General features: G+C 40.9%; 1 protein-coding gene across 7 annotated transcripts in view; it reads left to right on the top strand.

Annotated features, from left to right (window-relative positions):
• Positions 1–22248, top strand: part of UROC1 (urocanate hydratase 1) — a 46985-nt gene extending 24737 nt beyond the window's left edge. For 2 of the 7 annotated variants that reach the window (XM_068907352.1, XM_068907349.1), the window contains 9 exons: positions 409–506; positions 754–826; positions 1877–1998; positions 6708–6862; positions 7735–7833; positions 9997–10096; positions 12997–13078; positions 18939–19038; positions 21235–21482. In XM_068907352.1, coding sequence (XP_068763453.1) covers positions 409–506; positions 754–826; positions 1877–1998; positions 6708–6862; positions 7735–7833; positions 9997–10096; positions 12997–13078; positions 18939–19038; positions 21235–21375 — 970 coding nt within the window. In that variant the 3' untranslated portion in view covers positions 21376–21482. Of the gene's footprint in view, positions 1–408; positions 507–753; positions 827–1876; positions 1999–6707; positions 6863–7734; positions 7834–9996; positions 10097–12996; positions 13079–13107; positions 13187–18938; positions 19039–21234; positions 21483–22112 lie in introns of those variants that run through there. The other 5 variants (XM_009669316.2, XM_068907350.1, XM_009669314.2 and 2 more) reach the window with 5 other exon arrangements.
• The last annotated feature ends 159 nt before the right edge of the window (positions 22249–22407 follow it).

Here is a 22407-nt window from a genome sequence, read left to right as displayed (position 1 = left end):
TCTTTCTGTGCTCGCTTTCTCTCTTCACTCTTTAAACGGTTGTTGCAGTTTTCTATAGGCTGTTAATCATTACTAACTTTCATCCCCAGAGCTGGCTACATTTACTTGTGGCTGCTAGAAGATGTGACCCCTCTCTATTAATTGCCCCATATCCCAACAAAGAACTCTTGACAATGAAGTGCTCTTAATGTTTATAAATCAGTTAAGGATTTTGGGATAACAGGTGCTATGGAGATTGAAAGTATCTTTATTGATATCTTCTGGATTTATATCTGGATTTCTCTGGGATTTTTCAAATACAATTGTTTTCCACCCCTTCCCTCTGCATTGCCTTTAGTGATTTCATGATATTATTCTTTTTGAAATTTTATTAATCTCAAGGACAACTATTTTTCTTCTTTATTTCAGTTTGAGGAGACAAGTGGCTGCTATTAACAGACTAGCTGATAAGGGCATGTTTTTCTGGGATTATGGCAATGCTTTTCTCTTGGAAGCTCAAAGGGCTGGTGAGTAGATGCTGGAGTTCTTAGACAAAAATAAAGATGATTCAGAGTACATCTTCCCAGCCCTAGGACAGGGCTGGCTACTGTTATACTAATTGTTTAGTCCCTCTTCTTCTCATGCTGAATTTTGGGACCCCCCAACCCTTTTCCCTGACTACCGTAAAGCCTTCATAGGAACCCAAGTGCAGTTTGGTTTTACGTTTTACAGGTTTTCTTCATCTAATCATGGACCTTTAAAATCCTTTTATAGGTGCTGATGTTGAGAAAAGAGGAGCCAATAAAACAGAATTCCGATATCCTTCCTACGTTCAGCACATCATGGGGTACGTTGGGGAGAGCATGGAACGAAACACACCGGAATGAGAGTCATAAACCACTTCCGTAGGGGAAGAGAAATTACTACAAAGACTCCACTTAGTGCACATCTTGCCATGAGATATCAATGATGTTGAAAAGGAGTGAACTGTAGCAGTAGGCAATTTCGTCTCACAGATGTTGTGCCTGGGTGGGTTGCCTTTTTCTCTGCTCTGGATTAATGCCTGTGTGTGGCTTAGGAGAATGGACAAGTCACAACCTCAAATTATATGCAACTTCACCTCTAGGTGTGTAAAATGAAGAGTTTACTGTCTCTTCAGAGCAGTATAGCTGAAATCCAAGTCATAGGCCTATGCTAACGCTGAAGTTTAAAGCAGGCCTGAAATAGCATTCTTCCCCATCCACACTGCTGACTGTACCCTCCACCCAAGCTCTCCATACTGCCTGTAGGAAAAGCTGAGCTCAGGAGATCTGTTGGGCGACTGGGTTGTGACAACTTTTTCCCCGACTCATGCTTAGCTTGTCTAAACCATGTGAATAAAGGCATAAACATGGAGTGAAGCACCACCCAGATTAGATCTCTTCCTCTGGAGCTCAAGTGAAAGTGTGTAATTACACACATTATTGCGTGTTAACAATGTGGACAGCAAATGAGTCTGGATTTGGGCATTTGTTCAGACCTAAACTTGTCTGATAGTGTAGATGCCCTCAGAGTTAGCCTGGTTTAAGGAGGAAGAGACCGGACACCAAGAAGAGTAGGTGTTGTAAAACCAAAGAAAATAATAGTTCATCTGATGCACTTGTTTGGTTGCAGTGCCCAACATTCCTATGAAAATGCTGGTCTGTCTGTGCGTTTGTATACACCATTTGATGGCTGCGTGAAACAGCACTGTTTAGTTTCTGAATTAATGGTCTCTAATACTTCTGTTTAGATTAGTTCATTCAAAATGTTTCAAATTCTTCCATCTCCAGCTAATGAAAGAAAAGCACTGATAGCAGCCAGGATAAATAAGGAAAGAATTTCAACTATCTTCTAATGAAACATATTCTCTTCCCAGGGACATTTTTTCTCTGGGATTTGGGCCATTTCGCTGGGTTTGCACCTCAGGTGACCCACAAGATCTTTCTACCACTGACTCAATCGCCATGTCTGTGCTGGAGGACTCCATACGTAGGGGAGGTAGGACATCATCCCATGTGCCCATCACTGGGGGATGCTTTTGGGGAGAAAAGTAAAGCGAGAGCTGTGTGACTTATGATGGCTTTTGGCTGAAACCTTAGAAAGCAATCTCTTGCCTGTTCCACGTGGGCAGGAAATCTCACTGGTCCCCAAATTCCTACAAGGAGCGTAACCAGTAGATAAGATGTAAAAACACCCTATATAGGGATTACTGATCCTGAAGCTATTGCAATTTTGATTAAGAGTGTTTCCATTTGTTATAGATTTTCCTGCACTTTGTCACCTTGAAACTGTAAGGCAAGGAGTGTCTCTCATCAACAGATTTCAAGGAGTTTTTTTAAAGGAGTCAAATTGCTTTGCCCCTATCTCACAGACAGAGGAAAGAGGCAGGGGAATCTAGAGAGGTTTGTAAGAGGTTAGCAAGCAGATGAGTGGCAGGGAGCCCAGGTTTTCTGGGTGTGGTGCTCCATCCAGTGTCATTCATTTGCGATTACAATTTTGATGTTTCTTTTCTATGACATTTGGTCACCAAGCGACACCTTATCCTACTTGCTGGTGGAACCAGTCTGGAATATCTACATGGATCTACATTTTACTCTGCGAATTACACCAACTTTCACTCTTCTGTGTCCCTTAAAGTGAACTACTGTTATCCCCAATATAGGAATGGAAACTGAGGCAAATAAGCTAATCCTGGGTTGGGAAACATAAATCCTGATCTTCTAGATTCCAGTGAAGGGCTCTAATCCTTCTCTTTTCTTTGTCTACTTTTACAGTAGCTGTACAGCAGAATCAGAGACTCAAGTGTCATTGTCCCTTAGCACTGAAGTCCTCTGTTCCTCTGTTTCCATGCAGTGGACCTTTATGCTTCTTGGAATCAAACATATCTATTTTGATCATTAAAAATATGAATAACCACTTCACCTAAATGCTGCAAGCACCCTTCCCACTATCCCAGGCTAGATTAGTCTACCTTCTGATTTGCTTTTCTATCATGCAAGCTGCTTTCATCAAACCTTGTCAAGACCACCATTACTGATATTAAGGGAAAGGTTCATATTTTGTGAAAGACATTACCCAAATGTAACTGGAAGTGTGAAGATTTGGAATGCTCTCCTATTTGTCATGGAACAGTTAGTCCTGCGAGGTTCTAAAGTAGTATTCCTGGAAGGAATCTACCTTGCTCAGATATGTTTCTTTTTTGAAACAAAACTACTGTTATCTTCCTGCTGTGCAAGGCTGGTGTCCAGCCTTCTCATCCTTCAAAGAGTTGAATTACTGATGGGGAGGGTCCAATCTTGCTGAGATCCTCAGTGCTGTCAATTCTCAAAAACTTCCCTTAGGTGTCATCCTGAAGAAATAGCACTGAAGAACGGGTTGTTGTGACCCAGAAATTCCTCCCGTTTTATGGACACAGAGCTTTTTGTGTTTTTAAACTTGGCCCCTTGGCATAGTTGAAGGGAGGGTAAAATCCAGTGCTATAGTGTTGGATCTGCAGCAGATTTTCTGCAATGTGCTGCAAAAAACAGTTGTTTTCTTCTTTCAAGCATGATCTTATGCATGACCTTTGGATGGTTTGGATTGCAAGAGTAGGAAATGAATCAGTTTCTGTGCACATGGGTGTCTATATAGATGTTAATGTAAGACTGGGGATAGAAGCCTCTTCCACAGACAAAAAGCATTGGAGTCTTACATGTATATTCTTAATTGAAATAAAAAATGGCATTTTAAAATCCCAACAGGTGAAAACAAGCTTAAGGGTAATGCTATTATTGGATTTGTTGTATTTGGCAGGACAAGGGGAACAGGAATCCAAATAAGTGAAAACAGAATTTGGCCAGAAAATAAACACAGCCATTCATGGTTTTGTGTTCTTGACTGTTCCACTTGCTGTACACTCCCTATGGGACCTGGGCTTGGAGCAAATTACAGGGTCTGGATATCCTCACATATATATGTATCCAAAACCTGAATATACCTTTGAATTATATAAAGGAAACTGTCATTATAACGGCTGACTGAAAACTCCACAGACCTGAATTCTGTCACGTTCCAAGTCTGAGCTTTTAATCTGGCCTTGAGTCCAATTTTAACTATTCTTTTCCTTTTGGGAAGATGAATTTTGATGCTTAAATCCCATAAACTGTGAGGAAGTCCTGTGCAGTACTATTGTTTGCATTGACTTCCAATGTACCCAGGATTTTAAGTTAGCCCTAGTGTGAGAGATGCAGCACTCATGGTTGGATTGAAACTTGTGTTTACTATCCTTGTGGTAGTTTGATGAAGGCTGAATTAACACCTAATGTCAATACAGATCTCCCAAGAGCAAAGGGAGGCAATCTCTCTGTTCATGAGGACTATTTCTCTGTGTGTACAACGTTCTCTAGTTAATCTTCACAAGCCTAAATAAGTACAAGGGCCTGTGAAATACCAGAAGCAACACAGTAGCCTGCTTGATTTAGGAGCAGATTCCTCTTGGTCAGCAGCAGTTTAGCAAATGAGAGACACATGGAACCAATCCAAAGTCTAGCTCTTTTTGGAAAAAGTACTGTGAAATTTTCAATTGCAAGAAGCCGTAATAAATAAAAGTGAGGGTTCTTCACCTCCCCAGGGCTAACAAATGAAATTCAACTTTGGGCACACCACAGTTTTGAACAGAATATGACAATTTACTGGAGCTAGGTGGGAGGGATGGATGTACTATGTTGAGATATGTCTTTGTAGCCAGTTTTCTCATCTGGCTTCTCCTCTGGAAAAGTCCTATATAATTCAACAGACAGTTAAGATCCTTTCTGTGAGTCTAAGCACTTTAAAGTGTAAAATGTGATAAGTACTCTCTAAGGTTGCTTATAAGAGGTATAGAAGGGAATTAATTTTCTATTCAGTTTTCTAGATCCACTCCTGTAAACTGTCATTAAATATCTATAATAACCTAAGTGAATACTAACTGTTACCTTCTAGAAGATATTTCCTTGAAGCTTATGAATGGCAGTGCAATCCTACTAGGACAGTGCAAGCAGATGTTTCATCTTTCACTCCTTGCAAATCTAAGAGCTGGCATGTTAATCCTCCTTGCAGAGTTTAGAGGCTCTCACTTGGAACCAACCCATAAAGCACTCACAGGTCCTTTCGGCATCATTAAAACTCTCTGTGCAGGAGGCCTGCTTCTGCAGGAGTGAATGTGTTTTACATTTCCCTTTAACAATGTGTTTAACCCAAATTAAATATGAGTATCATGTCTTTTCCTCATTTCTAGTTGTACTATGAATATTTGCCGACAAATTGCTTAGAGGAAAGACAGAAGTCTAAACACTCTTCTCAGTTACCTGGGAACAATTTGAAGTTAGGAGTATGCAAGGTGACTGACTTCCAGACATAGGTCACGTGTACATTAGATTTTGATTTGAAAATGGATGAGAGTTGGAAAGTGGTGTGGAATATGGGATCTTGCCATCTAGCGGGTGCTGAAATGATTATAACTTAAAACTCCAATGCGTGAGCAAATCACTGGCTTAGTGTGTTACCATGTGTCAGCTGAGCTCTGGTAGCTGCCCAAGTCGCTTAGGACAAGGTAATACAACATAGCTTAGCCCATAGAGAAAGAGCCTACAGGGAGTAACTGCTACTCTAATCTCATCATCTGAGCTCACATTCACTCTGTCTGGAAAGGCATAACTGTGAAAGCCCCCAAAAAGGAGGCTGGTAAGAAAATGCTTCTGCCCCATCCTATACTCGCTCTCCTTTTTGTTACTCACTTGCTACAGCTGGTTCCAGGCCTTTGGAGGCAGCTGATTGTACTGGGGTTGCCACGTGCCTTAAGTGATGTGCGTCACATTTCACTGTCTTTCACTTCGAGCATCTTTATTTTTACTGCTCTTCATTTTGGGTGATTGATGAAATGGAATGGCACGGGTATAAATGAGAGCGAAAGCTAGAGAATGGTTAAAACATTATATATAATTCTCTTCTCACGTAACATGTCTGTATAGCTGTATATCTATAAACAAGGTGCAGGGTGAATTTACACATGGAGTAGCTTGCTCCAGGATAAATCCTTCTGTGCAGTCTTGTGCTCCATAGTAACGTGAGGCAATATACCCCAGTTTCACTGTGGTATGAGTGACCTTAGTTTTCTCTTGGGATAAAAACATTCACGTGGGCAAGTAGTACAGAGAAACTACTGTGCTGTAAATCTATACCCCATCTTATCCTTGCAATGTTTTATTAGTGTAACTTATCCTCACGTACATATTACCAGCTCCTTCTGGGATTTTCTGACAGTTGCTCAAATGAATTATTTCTTACCTGATATGGGACTGGGCCGTAGAACTCAATATCACGGAGCTTGCTAAAGCTATTTATTTAGCACAGGCTCGGAGAAGGATCGGGCATTTAGTAGGCAGAAAGCCAGGTGACGAAGCATGCACAGGACATGTGATCTGATCAAGATTTAATTTAGTTTCCTAAAGATTTGAATGGGAGACATCATTCCCAGCTGCCTGCTGGGTGACTTCTCATACCTTCCTCTCAGTATATGGTGCCAGTCACTGCATAGGCTGCAAATGATTCTGGATAGCACTTCCTATATGTGTGCTTATATCTGAGAGCAGAATTTGACTCCCTAGTGCTGTCAGATGAATTTAATTTTATTTAGAGCATATTGCATTTATTTTTGAAAACCTCTTTTCTTTCTTGTTTTCTCTTGCGAGTGAGCGCATCTGTGAAGCAGCAGTACCATGACAACATCCGCTGGATTCGGGAAGCTGGCAGGCACAGCTTGGTGAGCGTACAACCTCTTTCAGCACACGTGACCGCTCCGGGTCCAGACCGCAGTTTTGAAAGCTGGAGTGAAAAGCAGGAATGGGTGCGACTGAAAACACTGGCTCTAACTCCCTTTTCTCTACTGAGGGAGGGTGGACAACTTAAACATCTCTCTACAGCAGGGTTTTAGGGTGAACCGAACCCTTCCTCTCCTCATCTGGAAACGTCCAAATACACCAGCAACATCTTGCCTCTGGAAAGAAACAAGCCCGAGTGATTCATCTTGCACCGCATTTGTCACTACCTTTCCTTTGGAGCTATACAAAATGTCCTCGTTGGCATTTCTTTGGCCCTACCTCTTCAGCCCTGCAGTTCCCAGTACCCTTTCAAAACAAGTGATGAGGCAAAAAGACTGCATCGTCCTATTGCGTGATGGGAAGCCCGGCACAGTGAAACAGCCTTTGTTTTACTTTTAGGGCAGAATCACACTGTGAAACTAACTGGCAACACTGTAGGGTTTATGCATGCTCGCCTCATCTGGAAGCCAGATTGGCTTGTGGAATAAGAGCTGGAGAGGAGCACAGTTGTGCGGGACAGATGTTCATTGCCATTCTTTGTCTCTGTATTTATTTTCCAGCCTACCATTGCTGACTCCAAACCTCTACTTTTCAGCTGTTGATAAGGTGTCTGTTGATAGGGGGATTAGAGCCTAGCAATCAGGTTGATTTAAAAAGCGGGATTTATTGGACAGTAGCAGCTGAATACAGAAATGCATCTCACTGATTGCGTGAGTGGAGATAAAACTCTTTTCAAAGGGGGACTTTAATTTCTTTTTTCTGGAAGCTGGGTGTTGATGAATGAATAATCTGTGCTTTCTCCTACAGAGGTGGGGCAATCGTATAACTCCATTTATCTGGGGCCTGAAGATAAGCCAGTTGCACAGGGAACCTTATCTCTGGCATTTTTATCCTCCAGGTTGTTGGCTCTCAAGCTAGAATCTTATATTCTGATCAGAGGGGTCGTGTATCTATAGCCGTGGCTATTAATCAAGCGATTTCTGAAGGAAAGATTAAGGTTTGGCTTTTTCCATTTGATATGATCTGGCAATTTTGTTTAATATCCAAGACTGGGTTGGCAGGTGGGAAGGGAAAAGCTTCAGCCAATGAGAGTGGAAATACCTGCCATGTATGTGGGTCCAGTGTTCTGTTAGCATCTATTATGGCTTAATCTTCCTCTGTCTAATGTCACCGGTATTGCCCTGTGTAACAGAAGGGAGACAGGTTTAGAAACTCTCTCTGAAATATGCTACCTTTGATTTCGTGTTGGAAATCTGCCTTATTTTGTATTTGGGCACCTACAAGCACTGTTTATCGTACTGTTTGCAAGAGGAGAAGATTTGCTGGAGATACAAGGCGGGAACTCTAACTCCTTTAGCAGTACCCCAAAGCAGGCCAAATAACAAGAAAGGCCATGCCACTACCTGGCACTTCTTCCCCTCTATCCCTGCTTTCGGTCATATTATGGCTACAGCCAGCTCTGCAGTCAACACTCATTTGCATTGCTTATGTGAATGAAGAAAATCATTAGACCTGATGCTGCTACTGTACTGCATAATGAGTAGTATCTTACTTGGTTAAAATCCCACTGAGCTTGTGTGGCAGTGATAGAAACACGTTTCATGGAAAGAACACGTGGATTTTCTAAGCTCTTCATGAGTATGGCGTGTGGCTGTACGGTGTGACATCCTGGCAGACCAAAATTCTGAAGACTCCACACACTAATTATACCCATTATTTAATGCTGTAGAGGATCTGGTGTTGCAGTAGGGTTCAGTTGCCATATATACGATATGGATAGCTTGGAAGCCATTTTGTTGTAGCACCATCCCAAGCTAGTAAGCTCTGTTGGGAGGCAGGAGGTATTAGAGCGCAGCTCCAAGTACAGGTGGAATGAATATTTGTCTCTGCAGACACACCTCTAAGATTTTGTAACACACTGTGAAACCAAAACGATTTGTGTCAGACCTTTAGTGATTTTTTGCAAGGGTTGAATCACCATCTGAATTTGCAATGCTCAAATTGATCTGTAACCTCACATTTACCAATTTGATTCAAATCACTCTTTCTTTCATTCTCTGGATGGTAAAGCTTATGAAAGGGTGTGATTACTGCTCACAAGTACGTTTCATCAGCATCTGTACTCGCTCATGACTGTGTATGCAGCAGCATCAGACCTAGACATGTTCACTCATTCATCTCTCTCTCTTATATAGCCAAACTACAGCAATTACCTTTTTTAAAGGGATAAATTCAAGTAAAACTTAGAACAGATTCCAGCTAAGCAAGGTCTATTTTTTTTTTTTTTTTAACTCAGAAAACATTTGCTAAAATATTTCAGAAACTCTTGACCTTCTCAGGATTCAAAATGAACGTCACTGCAAGCTGATCTTAAAAAATAAACCTGACCAGACAGGGCGCTCCCTTGGAGCAGTGACTGACAAGGTCAGACTCCCAGGCCCTTCAGATTTTGTTGCGTCTTTTTTTTTTCATTTCTTCAAAATCTCCATTCCCTCTCTGGAAGCTGGGTTTATGTCTCTTTTCAATGATTTTCTAATTCACTGCCAGCATAAAACAGCCAGCTAATTCCAGACCGCACCATGCCAAGAGAGTGAATTGCTCTTGTATAAACCCTGTGCCTGGCAAAGGATAATGAAAACCTGCGAGCTGATCTAGATTCATAGTGGCAGTTAAATTCCAAATCAAGAGCGGACTTGTCTGAGCTGTATGAGTTTACTAATTCTCATTGTCACCTTATTTCTAATCTTAAAATCTTCCAAGAGATGAAAAAGTAAAGTGTTTTTTACTGTTCAAAACCGGAACTATTTTTGAATGAACATTTTTGCAAGCTGAAATGTCTTTGAAATTTCAGCAAAGAAGCGCTTCAGATGAAATAGTTACATTGCTTCCCTTCCCTGCCTTGCTTTGAGGATATCCTTGTCATGAAAACAAGCTCTTGTTCTCAGTTATGAAATGGTGGTGACTCTCATGCACGTGTCAACATTTCTAGTGGAATAAACAATAGCAGAGGAAGGAGATTCAGAGGGCAAGGGAATAAAGTTGTTTTCAGCTAAGATTTGAATGAGGTGAGACAGCAGTGAAATCAGCAGCAGATGATCTTTTATTGGCAGCACCGACAGTCCATGAAAGATTCTGTTTTCTTGTCTTTGGCTTTTTCCAGGCTCCAGTAGTTCTCAGCCGAGATCACCATGATGTGAGTGGGACCGACAGTCCTTACAGAGAAACGTCAAACATTTATGATGGATCAGCCTTCTGCGCAGGTCAGCAGAGCAGCTGAGACTTGTCTGTCCAGGCAAACAAGGAAATTGCTTTAAAAGAGAAATTTTTAATGCAACATTTTTAAAATGTTTTTGTTTAACCCTTTAATCCCAATTAATCAGATTTCCTGTGAACTTGACATAGAAGCTTTGTGGGATTTAAAAGTGATACAGAGATGAATGTTGACCTAGTTAAATATGAGAGGCTCAGAACAATGATAGTATAAATCTGAAGCAATGCTGAAAGTTCAGTGAGGATGCACCAGATTTACCTAAATGTAAACGGAGAACAGTCTGTCTCAGAGGACTATATCTTATATTTGATTTTAATTTTTCACCTCCAGGTTTCAAAGAGGTGATCTGAGCAAAATTATGGCCGTACTTCCTTGGGATATACAAGATCAAAATCAGGTCTATAAAAGTACTTAATTTAAAGGACACAGATTCACAGCTCTGTTCATTCACTGTACCAGGACTCAAGAAAACAGTCTGGAGTGTTTGTAAAGGACCTTTTCTGGTCATATGGGAACATACTTTGATAGTAAAAGCACAAGAATGGAGTCAGGAGTTCTGGATTAGATTCCAAGCCTTGCTGCTTGCTCACAGTGTGACTGTGGGCAAATCACATAGGTTTGTTATTCAAAAGGAGCCTTTAGTTCTGCATACCTGACCTGAGCTAACCAGAACTTGCTTTTGAGATTGTGAAATGGCACTTTAGAAAAATAAACCTGAGAAATATCAGATTGGAGACATGAAAAATGAGTGAAATGCTAAAAAAAATTTTAACCTAAATCTTCCTCAATTCTCTATCCGTAAAGTAGAAATGATAATAATGGCTTTAGCCCACCGGTGATTCCACATGTCGTGAATTGGCAGTCAGGAAGTGACTTGAGATATGAGGATTCAAGCTGCTGTAGAAGGAGAAATTATGATTGAGGTAGCTGAGAATATTGCATGACTTCCATTATGACCAGGAGTTCATAATAGAACTAAATTATGGCTCAGTTTTAAGGAGGAAAGTTCCCTGCTATCTTAATTTGATTTCCTGATGAAAATAGGCTTGTAGCTGTGTGTCTATCAGCACCACGTCAATAATTTTGAGTATGTTGGCTCGTTCTAATGGAGCAGATGGATAGAGGCCTCAAATAATGTTTGGTTCTGACAAGATGTATGAAAATGGTGAAGCTGCACAGAGAAGAGTGATCCAAATTAATGTTACCACATAAGTAAACCCCAGACAATGGCCACAGAAGAGGGCAACAGGAAAAAAAGGCTTGCTAAATCCAGTTGCTTATCACACTACCTGTTTTTGTTTGTATTTTCTGAATTACGTGAGCCGTTTGCCCTTATCCAAAGCCTGCAGACCACTGGTTTCACTGGTCTTGGAAATCAGGCCTAACTTTCTGTTTCACCAGATGAGCTTCTGGAGAAAGTACAAGGTCATCTTAGGTCTTCCTCTCACCCATTTCCTGTCATTTTAGCACCACAACATTTATGCTGGTTCAATTGAAATTGGTTCCTCTGACACACTGAATTTTTTCAGAATGTTTCCCTGTCTCATTTCCATTCAGAGTAAGTACCTCAGCCTGATCCCTGGCCAAGCATGGGTCATTGCTGCTCTGCAAAGTGTATTTCAAGACAGACGTTTGTTCAATTAGTGTCCTTTATTGAAGCCAAGGAACAGGGCATTGTTACATACTTAGCCCACTTGCCACACTCCTTGTCTAACCTTGACTCTTAGCGTGCTAGTGGCTGAGGAAAAAATCTGTACGTTATATAGAACATGAGGTTTTTAATCTCTCCGTTCCCCTGCCCTCTTGACAGCACTGTAATTATGATAATTGGGTTATTAAAGTGACACAATGCCACATAAAAGATGCCATAATGGGGCTTTTGACAGGGTTTAACATAGATTGGTGCTTGAGTAAATTCATTTTTCCATTAGACACGTAACAGTTGCGGGTCTGCAAATGGGGCTGTGGGGATATGGTTAGTTGTCTCTTATTTTTACTTTTAAAACCACAGCAAATGATCTATAACTCCTGAATTAAAAATTTGGATGCATTTTCAGTGGGTTTCACCCCATTATTCTCTGCTGTGTGCATCTCTTTCCCCTTCTCAGCCCATGTCCTTTAGCACACGTATAGGGGTGGCAAAGGTTGGTGCCTTCAACTGCATGACTTATATGAAATTCTAGTGAACGTTTTGGTGGAAGCCATGCATTCCGTTAGTCCCCTAAATTACTTTTCTCCTTTTTTTGTAATAAACATTTTACGTGACTTCTGTAGTTACAGGGTTTAGGGTAAAACTCCTCCATGTCCAGAGAATCAAGGCCATACCACTTCCAGCCCAGCTGTGTTCCCAAAATGCAGCTCATGAGCTTTAGATGGGCTTTCTGCACAAGGCTGAATTAACTCTGCAGTTCGATCTGAAACCACTTCAGTTCAGGTTCTCCTGAGAGCTGCGAGATGTGCAGGTTTTCAAAAACGTTCCCCCATGTTGTAAGCTTCTGCATGGATGTGTCCAGGCATCCCAATGAGTGGACTGTATTTCTTTCCACCCTCAGGAGGTAACTCCCAGCTGAGGAATGGTAGGTTCTTCTACTGCTTGAACTTGATCAAAATACAGAGAGCACCAGAGTCCTCACAAACCACAGTGGGAAATTGGCTTTTGCTTCCCCTGCTGTGGGGAGGGGAGGAAAGGAGAAATAATCTCTCTCGCTTGTTTCTCCCGAGTATGAGATGTGCTCACTGTATATCTGTGAGAGCAGTTATGAGTAAATCCTGCTTCCAGCGCTGCCTTCATACAGTCACAATGAAGGCGTCAGTGGAAGGAATGAGCAAGCACAACAAAACCAAGCGTAGTGTTTCAGGGCCATAGTAACACCTCTCCTCTCCTCCTAGACATGGCGGTACAAAATTTTGTAGGAGATGCATTCAGAGGAGCTACCTGGGTTGCCTTGCACAATGGTGGTGGTGTTGGCTGGTAAGGAGACCTGATTTATGTTTCTAAAGGTGGACTCTCAATCCAGTTATCACTGCTGTGTATGTGTGTGGGGAAGAGAGACTGGGAGGGAACTGCAGAGAAGATGTGGTATGTATAACTGGAGTAGTACAATGCTGTGATCATGGGAAGGGTGGGTTTGGAGATAAGGGCTGAAAGGATATATTGTAAGGTGAAGTATGGTGTTGTATGAGGCTTTTTTAATTAATGTCCGTATGTCAAGAAAAAGTGTTTCGAACATTGGCCACGGCACAGTTTGGGGAACTTAATTTACCAAATAAGGACAGTCTGCCATGGTCTTTTTGAACAGACCCCATTTCCAAAGTTGTCTTCACAAACACACAGACAGAGTGTTAGTGGATGGATTATGTTTAGGTTTCCCCTTAAGCTGCATTTAAATCTATGACCTTAGGACCCCAATATAAATGCCCATGTGCTAAAGTGCAACGAGGGGTTATTGATACAAAACAGTTCAGGTGCCAGCAAACCCCCCACTCTCCCTTCTCTCCCCGTGCTCATGCCTGGTAGGATAAAAGACCACAGCCAAGTAAGGACTTGATTAAACTGCTCCTTCTTCACATAAGACACAGAACTGGGAGAAATGCCTAAGCTGAGAAGCAGAATGAGAGAAATATCCTATATGGAGAGGGAAATTCATGTCCTTCATATGCTGCTAAAGGGACTCTGCATTGGCATAGGTTTAGAGAAAAAGAGAGTGGCTGCACTGCAGGGATGATAGCCTGATTTGTTCATTCTGGCACAGTCCAGCAAAGCGTCTCCCATTTACAGTCATGCCTCCATTTTGTGGCATAGCTGGTCAAAAGGGGAACTCCCCTCTATTAAATACTATAATGATCCCTCTCACTCAGCTGTTCCATCTAGCTTCTCCAGAATGTGCTAACAAGAGCAAGCCAGATTTAAAGAATTTGTTGCAGGTGTTACCCTCAGAAATGCTTGAGGATATTTGATTATTACTTGTCCTGGTGAGCTGGAGCTACAAAAATATCCCTTGAAATCCCTTGAATGGAGAATTCCCTCCCATGCTGTCTACCTAACTTTGATTTCAGTGAAGTGGCTATTGAATAGAAGGTATGCAAGAGCAAAATCAGACCATGGAATGAGAAAGGTCTCTGAGGACTTAATCATATGCTGTGAAAATCTGGCTCTACTGATTTCAGTGGTAACCATCAAGGCTAGGATTTTTATTCATACCTTCTAGAATTCCAGATGGAAAATGCATACTGGCATACCTACCTACTCTGGTTGTCTCTGTCTCTACAGATTGCAGCAGGCTAGGTCCGTTTGAATAGCTTTTGTTGAGTTTAACCTTTTAAAAAATCTGGTCGTGAAACACAGGCAAAGACAATCACCTTCAAATGTGTATTGTTCAAAGTATTTGGAATATTTTTTATGATAATTGATTGTTTTAATTATTATAATTGATAAAATAATTGCTTATGCCAGCAGTTATTTGTTCTGTTCATTGATTATGTTTATTCAAAATTCAAACTGTACAAATGATCATATTCCTCATCTCCCTCTGGCCTTTGCAAGGCCAGTCCCTCCTGCATTGCTCCTCTCTGAGCAATGTAAAGAGAGATTGGTCAAATGGTGAGACTGCCCCTACTTCTGTAAAACTGGCACTGGCCAAACCACAATTTCAGTTACACTGTTTCAGTTAGTTCCTTAAGTGGAGTTACATCACCGGCAAGAAGCTATCCCTGAAGGCAGAGCAGAGGTACTGTCACTTATATAAAGAACAGGAAAATTAGCATGTAGCTGTTCACTAAGATCAAAACATCCATGGAAAAGCAGGGACTGATTTTCCTCTCTACCAGTTGCTAAGGCTGCTTTGTGGCTTGTCATTATGGAACAGTATCTGCTCACCTTGTTCTTGGGAGTAGTCTTAGCCCTCTGTGATTAAATTATTGTGCTTCAGTGAAGAATGCGGAGCCTGAAAATTAGGCCTGTCTCTGTACGAGCCTTAATAAGCCACCATGCTGAGACTCAGACGTGGTAACAATGTTGTGTCATTAGGTGCCGCAGTCTGGAAAGCCCCCGAAAGCCATGGCACGACAGGTGGTTCTGCTCGGCTTAACTAATCGTGGCACCACCTTGGCTAGTTAAAGCACTATCCCCCTCTGCCTTTTCCTTCTAAGGAGAAAGAGAGGTATAATTTAAAGGTGGGAAAAGAAACAAAACCAACCCCCTACCACTACAAATTACTTTCTTTGCCTGGAAGAGCAAGATGCTTTTAGGTTTTTAGGACCGTGTTTTTCTTTGCCTCTGGAGAGGTAAAAATTTGGTTGACTTTGCCATAAAGAGATCTCCACGTGCCTGATAAAATAAGCATCTCATCTTCTTGTAGTCAGTTGATATGGAGGTGTGAAAGTGCATATGGAAGCTGATCTATATTTATAAACAGATATGCACATGATAAGAAAGAAATCAAATTGCCATTGGAATGCCTCTATTCAGAGAGTTCAGAAATGGCAATTGCACTGTGTTCAGCTGCTAATCTTCCTTGCAGAGGTTAGGCTTGCCTGAAACTGTTGACAGATCTGGTATGTCTTCCCAAAGAGAGAAATGCCTTCTACGTGCTTTGATTTTCAGAGCTATAGCCTTATGGGGGCAAACAGAAAAAGCAGGATTAATATTTATTTAGCTGGAATCTGCATCACATGTGCTGTTTGCGAGACTTAAGATTAACATATTCTTGACCATAATTACAACAAATGAATGTCATTCATTTCTTACAGCCTGTTTATTTGCAGGAGAATGTATATTAGCGCAGAGCCTGAGTAACCTGTAGTAACAAAAAGGCAGAAGTAATTTAAGAATTGAACTACACTGTTGACAGTGTGACATCTTGATTGAGAGAGGCCTTGTTTTCTTTGATCACCTTAAAGGGAGACATCTGGAAATTATAGGAGGTAGCTTAGGTCAAAATGCCACATGTTTCTTTAATTACCTTAAAATATGACCCAATGCTAATGAAGGCAGAGAACTCCCCTTTAAAAGTGAGAGGTTTTCCTAGAAAATCCATCCTAACAAACATTGGTGTTTAATTTATGAGTGATTTTTAGACAGTAGGACAGATTCTGATGAGTGCTTCTGATTTACACTGGAGTAACTCCATGGAAATTGATGGAGAGACTCTAAATTTATGGAGTGCAAGTGAGATCAGACGCTTACTGTTCATGCCTAAGCTTCAAAGGATGCTCTTTGGGATGCTGTGCACAGAGGGGATCTTTGCCACTGAAAGAACATCATCTGCCAGTGTACAATATCTTTAGAAAGCACCAGTCCAGAGCTTTGATTCTCTTATTGTCCAATATTGTCAATAGGCTGACTTGAGGTGTGATTATACTATGATCTCTCTTACACGTTGATGTTGATGATCTGGGTTTATGTGACTGGAAGCGGAATCTGGAATTTCAGCACAGGCTCTCAGGTAATCTCAAGGGACAAAATCAAACCAGATACAGCAGAGAATAAACTGGCATTGCCCTTGTGGGTGTCCATTTGCCCACTTCAGGAATGAATGTTACTCTAGATAGTAACTTGTATCCCTTTGGCATTTGCTAGCAGTCAAGATTACCTAGCCACATGACTAAACCCAGCAGTGATATAATAGTAATGGGGAAATGAATTCAACTATCAATTAAACTTGTGCGAGCAACACTTCAGTCCAAAATCCAAGTTGGATTCTGATCCTTTCTGCTGGTGTGAAATGAGAGTCACTCCACTTGCTGAGAGGACTCCGCAGCTCCTCTAAAAACAATCTGTATTCAAATGACCATAAGGAAACCGATTTGCACATACAGCTTAGAGTAATGTCAATGTGAACAACAACATGGGATGCACTTTTTCCTCTGCTTGTAGAAAAGATGCTTTACAGCTGCAATTTTGGATGGCCCATTAGATGTGGACACAAAATGTACTTTGCTAGTTTAAAAAAAAAAAAAAAAAAAAAAGACTACTGCTGATTTGGTCTATCTACACAAAAAAAATAGAGTGTAATGAGGTAACTGGCCCTGGTCTTCAAACGGTGACATTTGTAATGTTGTAGTCAGGCTGGCCGCCTCCTTCTAAGAGGACAATGACAACAAGAGGTATTTAAAAAGTAGTGTTTGCAAGAAATGCAAAAATTTGGATGTTTGTTTTCATCCCAAAATGAGACTGAGAGCATAATTAATGAAATATTTCACACAGTAAAAAGTTGCTTGGAATTAAATTTCAGGCTGAAAAGTGTTGGCAGTGTCACTCAAAAAGAAATATCTCATTTTGAAATGTCAGCACTCACAATATTCAAACATCTCCCCAGAAAACATGACTTTGTTTCAGATTTCCCTGCGAGCTCTAAGAAACTGATGCCTCAGCTGACATCTTGCTATGAGAACTGTCAGTTTCAAGAAAACTGTATTTCAACAGAATTATGTTTGTTTCAGCCAGCTCTAATAATGGTAAAGCAGGGGGGGTTCGGAGAATAGTAACACGACGTGCGATCTAGAGTTCTCAGCAAGTTCCACGCTCACCTATGTCAAACCCCTACTCACCGTACCGCTGGTACATGTAACTAGTGAAAGGGGATTAACATCATATAAGTAACAATATAACACTGAAAATCGGAAAATGCAAGTTCTAATTCCAAGAAGTAGATCTCAGGTCTGTCAGGCTCTGATATAGCCTTCTAAGAGAGGAGAGCAAAGACCCTGTTTCTTGAGAAGCTCAGGTTGCTGCTGGAAAATATACAGTAAGAATCAAATCTGTACTTGATTGGGAGACACCTAACTTTACCCTGATTCATGGATATGTCCAATGTTATTTTGTGTAAATGTTGTGAACTTACATTAGCTATAAATCACAGAGGACAAATTCTGCTTTTAGGGACCTCCATTAGTATTCTCCTGTACCGTGTGTATTTGTGAGTAGGATATGCCCCCTTTCTCTCAAATATTGCTGATGCTGAGTTATAATGCCAGAACTCTCGTCCAGATTTACAGCAATAGATAATTTTCCAGCTGTCCTCACTGCTATTCACCACATGCAGCAAAAAAGGAACTTGAGCAGGCCAGATCCTGAAGTCAGACAAGATGTTTTGCTCTGCGTTTTTTTCCCTGTTCTTTTAAAACCAGACTGGTATTTCTCCCAAGTATATCTCTTAGTTTGTAGTGTATTTCTGTTCCTCTCCTGCCAATAAGTCTGCTTCTTGAAAAGTTGGCTCTGATGTCTTTAAACATCTATGTGTCTCATACAAAACAAATGACTGATTTTGACGTGACTGGGGCAGATGTGCTTTAAGTGGTGGTTAACACTTTTTTTAAATAAAACACTCTCTTATTTGTCCCAAGAGAATATAAATAGATCCATCTGTCTGTTTCCATAAGTACATAGTCCTTCTCACGATCCAGTCTATATAGCAGGCCCTGGGGTGGCAAATATGAACTATTTAATCTTTAAAAATCCCTAGGATAGGTAACTCTTCAGTCATCAGAAGCACTAACATTTCTTTGCTTGTTTCTAAAGCCCATACAGAGTGCAGTCCTCAGGAGGTGCAGAGCAGGCTTAGTTTTTGGCACTGGCGCTTGGAGCAGACACTGACTGCTAGCTGGACGTTATGGGGAAGACAGCATAGGTTTTCTGCCCTGTTCCAGACTAGGCCTTTGCCCTGCTACTTTTTTAAGGCATAAAAGGTCATTGATAATGTATTTTGTTCAGCACCGTTCCTGTGATCTCATCCTTCTTTCTTCAGTGCAACCGAACAAATTCACTTCTGCAAATTTTGTGGGATTGGCTTGGGTTCTTTTGGTTTAATTTTTTTTACAATTGTACCTTTTAGGGGTGAAGTGATCAATGGGGGCTTTGGCCTTGTTTTGGACGGGTCTGCGGAGGCTGAAGAACGAGCTAAGATGATGCTTAGCTGGGATGTTTCCAATGGCGTAAGCAAAGCTCATTATATTTGTAGATTGTATATACCATCTTCCTGCCTTAAAATGCGCCTTCACCTGGGGCTAGCTTCATTCAGGTACTCAGATTCCTATGCTCCTACCCGTTTTAACTGGATGGGAGTATGAGCACCCAGGCAAGAGTGTGAGATCTTGCCCTTTGTATCCCAGAAATAGTCCTGATGGGCCGAATGACTCATTCCATCCACTCCTAATGTGGGCTGCTTATGAATGAGCCTGGTGCCACTGAAAGCAATGGATTTTTTTCAACTAACTTTAATGGGCTTTGAGTCAATAAAAGAGGCTGAAAAATCCTTGAGTAAGGAATTTGTTGTAAAATGTCCAGAGCACCCTCTCTGACTTTATAACATACAGGAGTCCAATCATTTCCACATATCACAGTGTGAGTGGTGGTTGGGGTTTTGGTTTTGTTTTTGTTTTTTGTTTTAACAGAAAGAAACATGCTCCAGGTCATTTTAAATTACATGCTTTTACTTGCCTCCATAGTATTGACGTAGTATTGGCAACTATATGTACTTTAGTCATGCCTATCCCAAATTTTGATTTAGATTTCTTGAAACGGTTGTCATTTAAGTGCCAGCTTGTACAGCCCTTGCTGACACTAGAATGAGTTTTTGTCTTCTATTAGTGTTTAGATGGACCCCATTTTCATTTAAGACTCTGATCCTGTCTTTGAACGAGCAGAAATGGTTGTTCAGCTCGGCCAGATGAAATCAGTATTCTTGAGTCAAGATGTCTTGGTTCAATACTTGCAGAGAATGCATCCAATAAGATGTAATGACACATAGTCCAAGTAAAGGACAAAACCTGTTGTGTTTTAGAGTGACTTAACCTCACAAGGACTTGATGTGTTAAAGGAACTCCTTGCAGATGCTGATATGATCTGATGTTTTACTTCTCATAAGAACTGGAGAATTTCTTCTAGTGTTAGACCTGAACATTTTTTCCTTTCTGAAAGCACCCAGCTCTCTGTGGAGAGAGGAAAAAAAAAGTGTGTGGGGAGGGCAAAGAACAATTTGCATGTATTCCCTGTCCCATACCTGAAATAACACATTAGTAAACTGTCGAGTAAAAAGGAGGAGGACAGCTGTATTAATTTGTAGATTTAAGTCATGAAGGCAAACCCTGCACAAGCACTGTGTATCATAGACAGCCTATTAAAAAAACAGTAAATCTTTTGCTCCTCTGATTTATTGTAAGCAAAAGCCCCGCTCCGCCACACAGTTGTTTAAAAAGGACAATCTCAGAATGTCGCCCATATTATATACAAGACTGGAAAGAGACTGAAGCGTACCCTAGAAAATATACTGCTAGGTAGGAATAGTCATAGGAGAGCGGCAGGGAAATTGACTTTTTGACTTAAAAGGTCATTTCCAGCTCTTACTGATGTGATCTTGGCAACTTATTATTAGCCTTATGTTAATCATGTGCTTAAATATATTGCTAAATTGGAACCTAAACATCATCTTGCTTTGAACACTTTTGAGTCTGGCTGAATATTTCAGGCACTGATTTGTAATTCTTAATGGCTATGGAATACAGGTAAGTACTTATTTCCTTTGTGCCAAATCATGGTGTTTTTATACATTTGGAGTTTTGCTTGTAGACAGACCAATGTGCAGAGCTTAGCCTTTGGAAGAAGGCACTAGCAGTTCCCTTAGCATCTTTGGAATTTCACCCATATGTACTGGCAGAGAATTTGGCTCCTGGATTTCATAGTTTGAAAATGCATTGAGTGATCTTCACGTTTTCCCTTTTAATATTTATCCTACCACAAAGGCATTGATTGCTTAAACCATTCTGTTATCTGAAACAACTGCTAGTTTAACAGAGCTGGGATGGAGAACAGGATTATTTTTAGGGAGGGAATTTTGTGACGTACCTGTTTATAAGGTACCTGGCTCTACCAGTCTTATCAGCCCAATAGTATGTTACCGTATGAAAATGTACCAAGTCCATCTGACAACTACTCATATAAATGCTTTGAAAGAAGAGGTAGGTATTACAAAAATTATTTCCTACATCAATAAGGAAACTTAAAACTGGCAAGGGCTTGGAAGATTTATTACCGTGAAATTGAGCGCCTGTGTTTGCACAAATATTGGGTAAGATGGGATGTGGCAAGAGAAACGTACAATTTTTACATCCATTGATTTTCTGGTCTGACAGGTTGCCAGACGCTGCTGGTCGGGTAATGACTACGCTTATGAAACGATCTGTCAAGCAATGAAAGAGAATGTCACATTGAAGGTGACTCTCCCTCACAAGGTGGCAGATGAGAGTATCTTGGAGCAAGCCCTGCAACGTTAATGGTATTCCAAATGCAATATTGTCCTTGCAGATGCACTTTGAAGTTGCTTCCTTGATATCCTTCCTTGCTCTCTGGCTAAGTGATAAAACCCTTGATGTCTCTTCCACGGGAGTTCCTTTTTTTTTTTTTTTTCTCCCTTTAACTCATACGTGGGGCAGACCTGAATCTGTCTATGTGGCAGGTCTGAGACAGGTCCATTGATGTCAGGAACATATTTGGAATGATATTTGCAGTAAGATACTATTCATTGTAAGGAAAGGAACTGGAAATTGGTTCCTGATAATTAAGCTTTATAAAAAATATCCACTTATTTCTGACAATTCAGAAAGTAAGGAAACTTAGGTCTGGCAGATCAGTTGCAGAACTGGAAATTGGAACTCTCCATTCTAGTTTGAAGTCTGCTGCTAATAGTAAATAGACATGAAATCCAGTAGCCAGACAGGGAGTGTATGAAAAGACTTATGGAATTATTCTTCAGCTGATGGAGGGTCTACTGATGTTGCATGTGCTAGATTCAAGCTTTTCTATACTACCATGACAGCGACTGCTATTTGCAATAGAAAGGGACAAATAAACAGTGAGTGGCTAGTGCAGCTAGTCTACGTGCGTTTTTGCCTGGAAAACGATCATCTGATATTTTTCACCAAAAGCAGAACCAGAATGCATTGCCAGATAAAATAGGTAGAAAAGCCTGAGGGTGGTAAGTACTAAACCATTTCCAAATGTCTTATAACAGGGTCAGGAAAATGTGGAACAACTCACGATAAATTACTATGAGCGAAATTCTGCATCAGTCTGAGATGGTGCCATTCTGCTGCCTCTGATGTTGTATCTGCTTTACTGGCTCACAGCGATGAGCTCGTTCTTCTGTAGAAGCTTGTTCCACTTGAGCACAACGGAACATCTTCTAAATGTACGGAAACCTCTGGGAAAATGTAGATCCTTAGTGCTGGCCTGTAGTTTTTCGCAAGAAAAAATAGGCTACTTACCCATTTGGATGTAAGTAGTGCAAGCCGCTAGTAGTAGTAGGG

This window comes from Struthio camelus, chromosome 14 (assembly GCF_040807025.1).
Source record: "Struthio camelus isolate bStrCam1 chromosome 14, bStrCam1.hap1, whole genome shotgun sequence".
Lineage (NCBI taxonomy): Eukaryota > Metazoa > Chordata > Aves > Struthioniformes > Struthionidae > Struthio > Struthio camelus.
The sequence above is the reverse complement of the archived record's forward strand: the minus strand, read 5'-3'. Positions and strand labels throughout refer to the sequence as shown.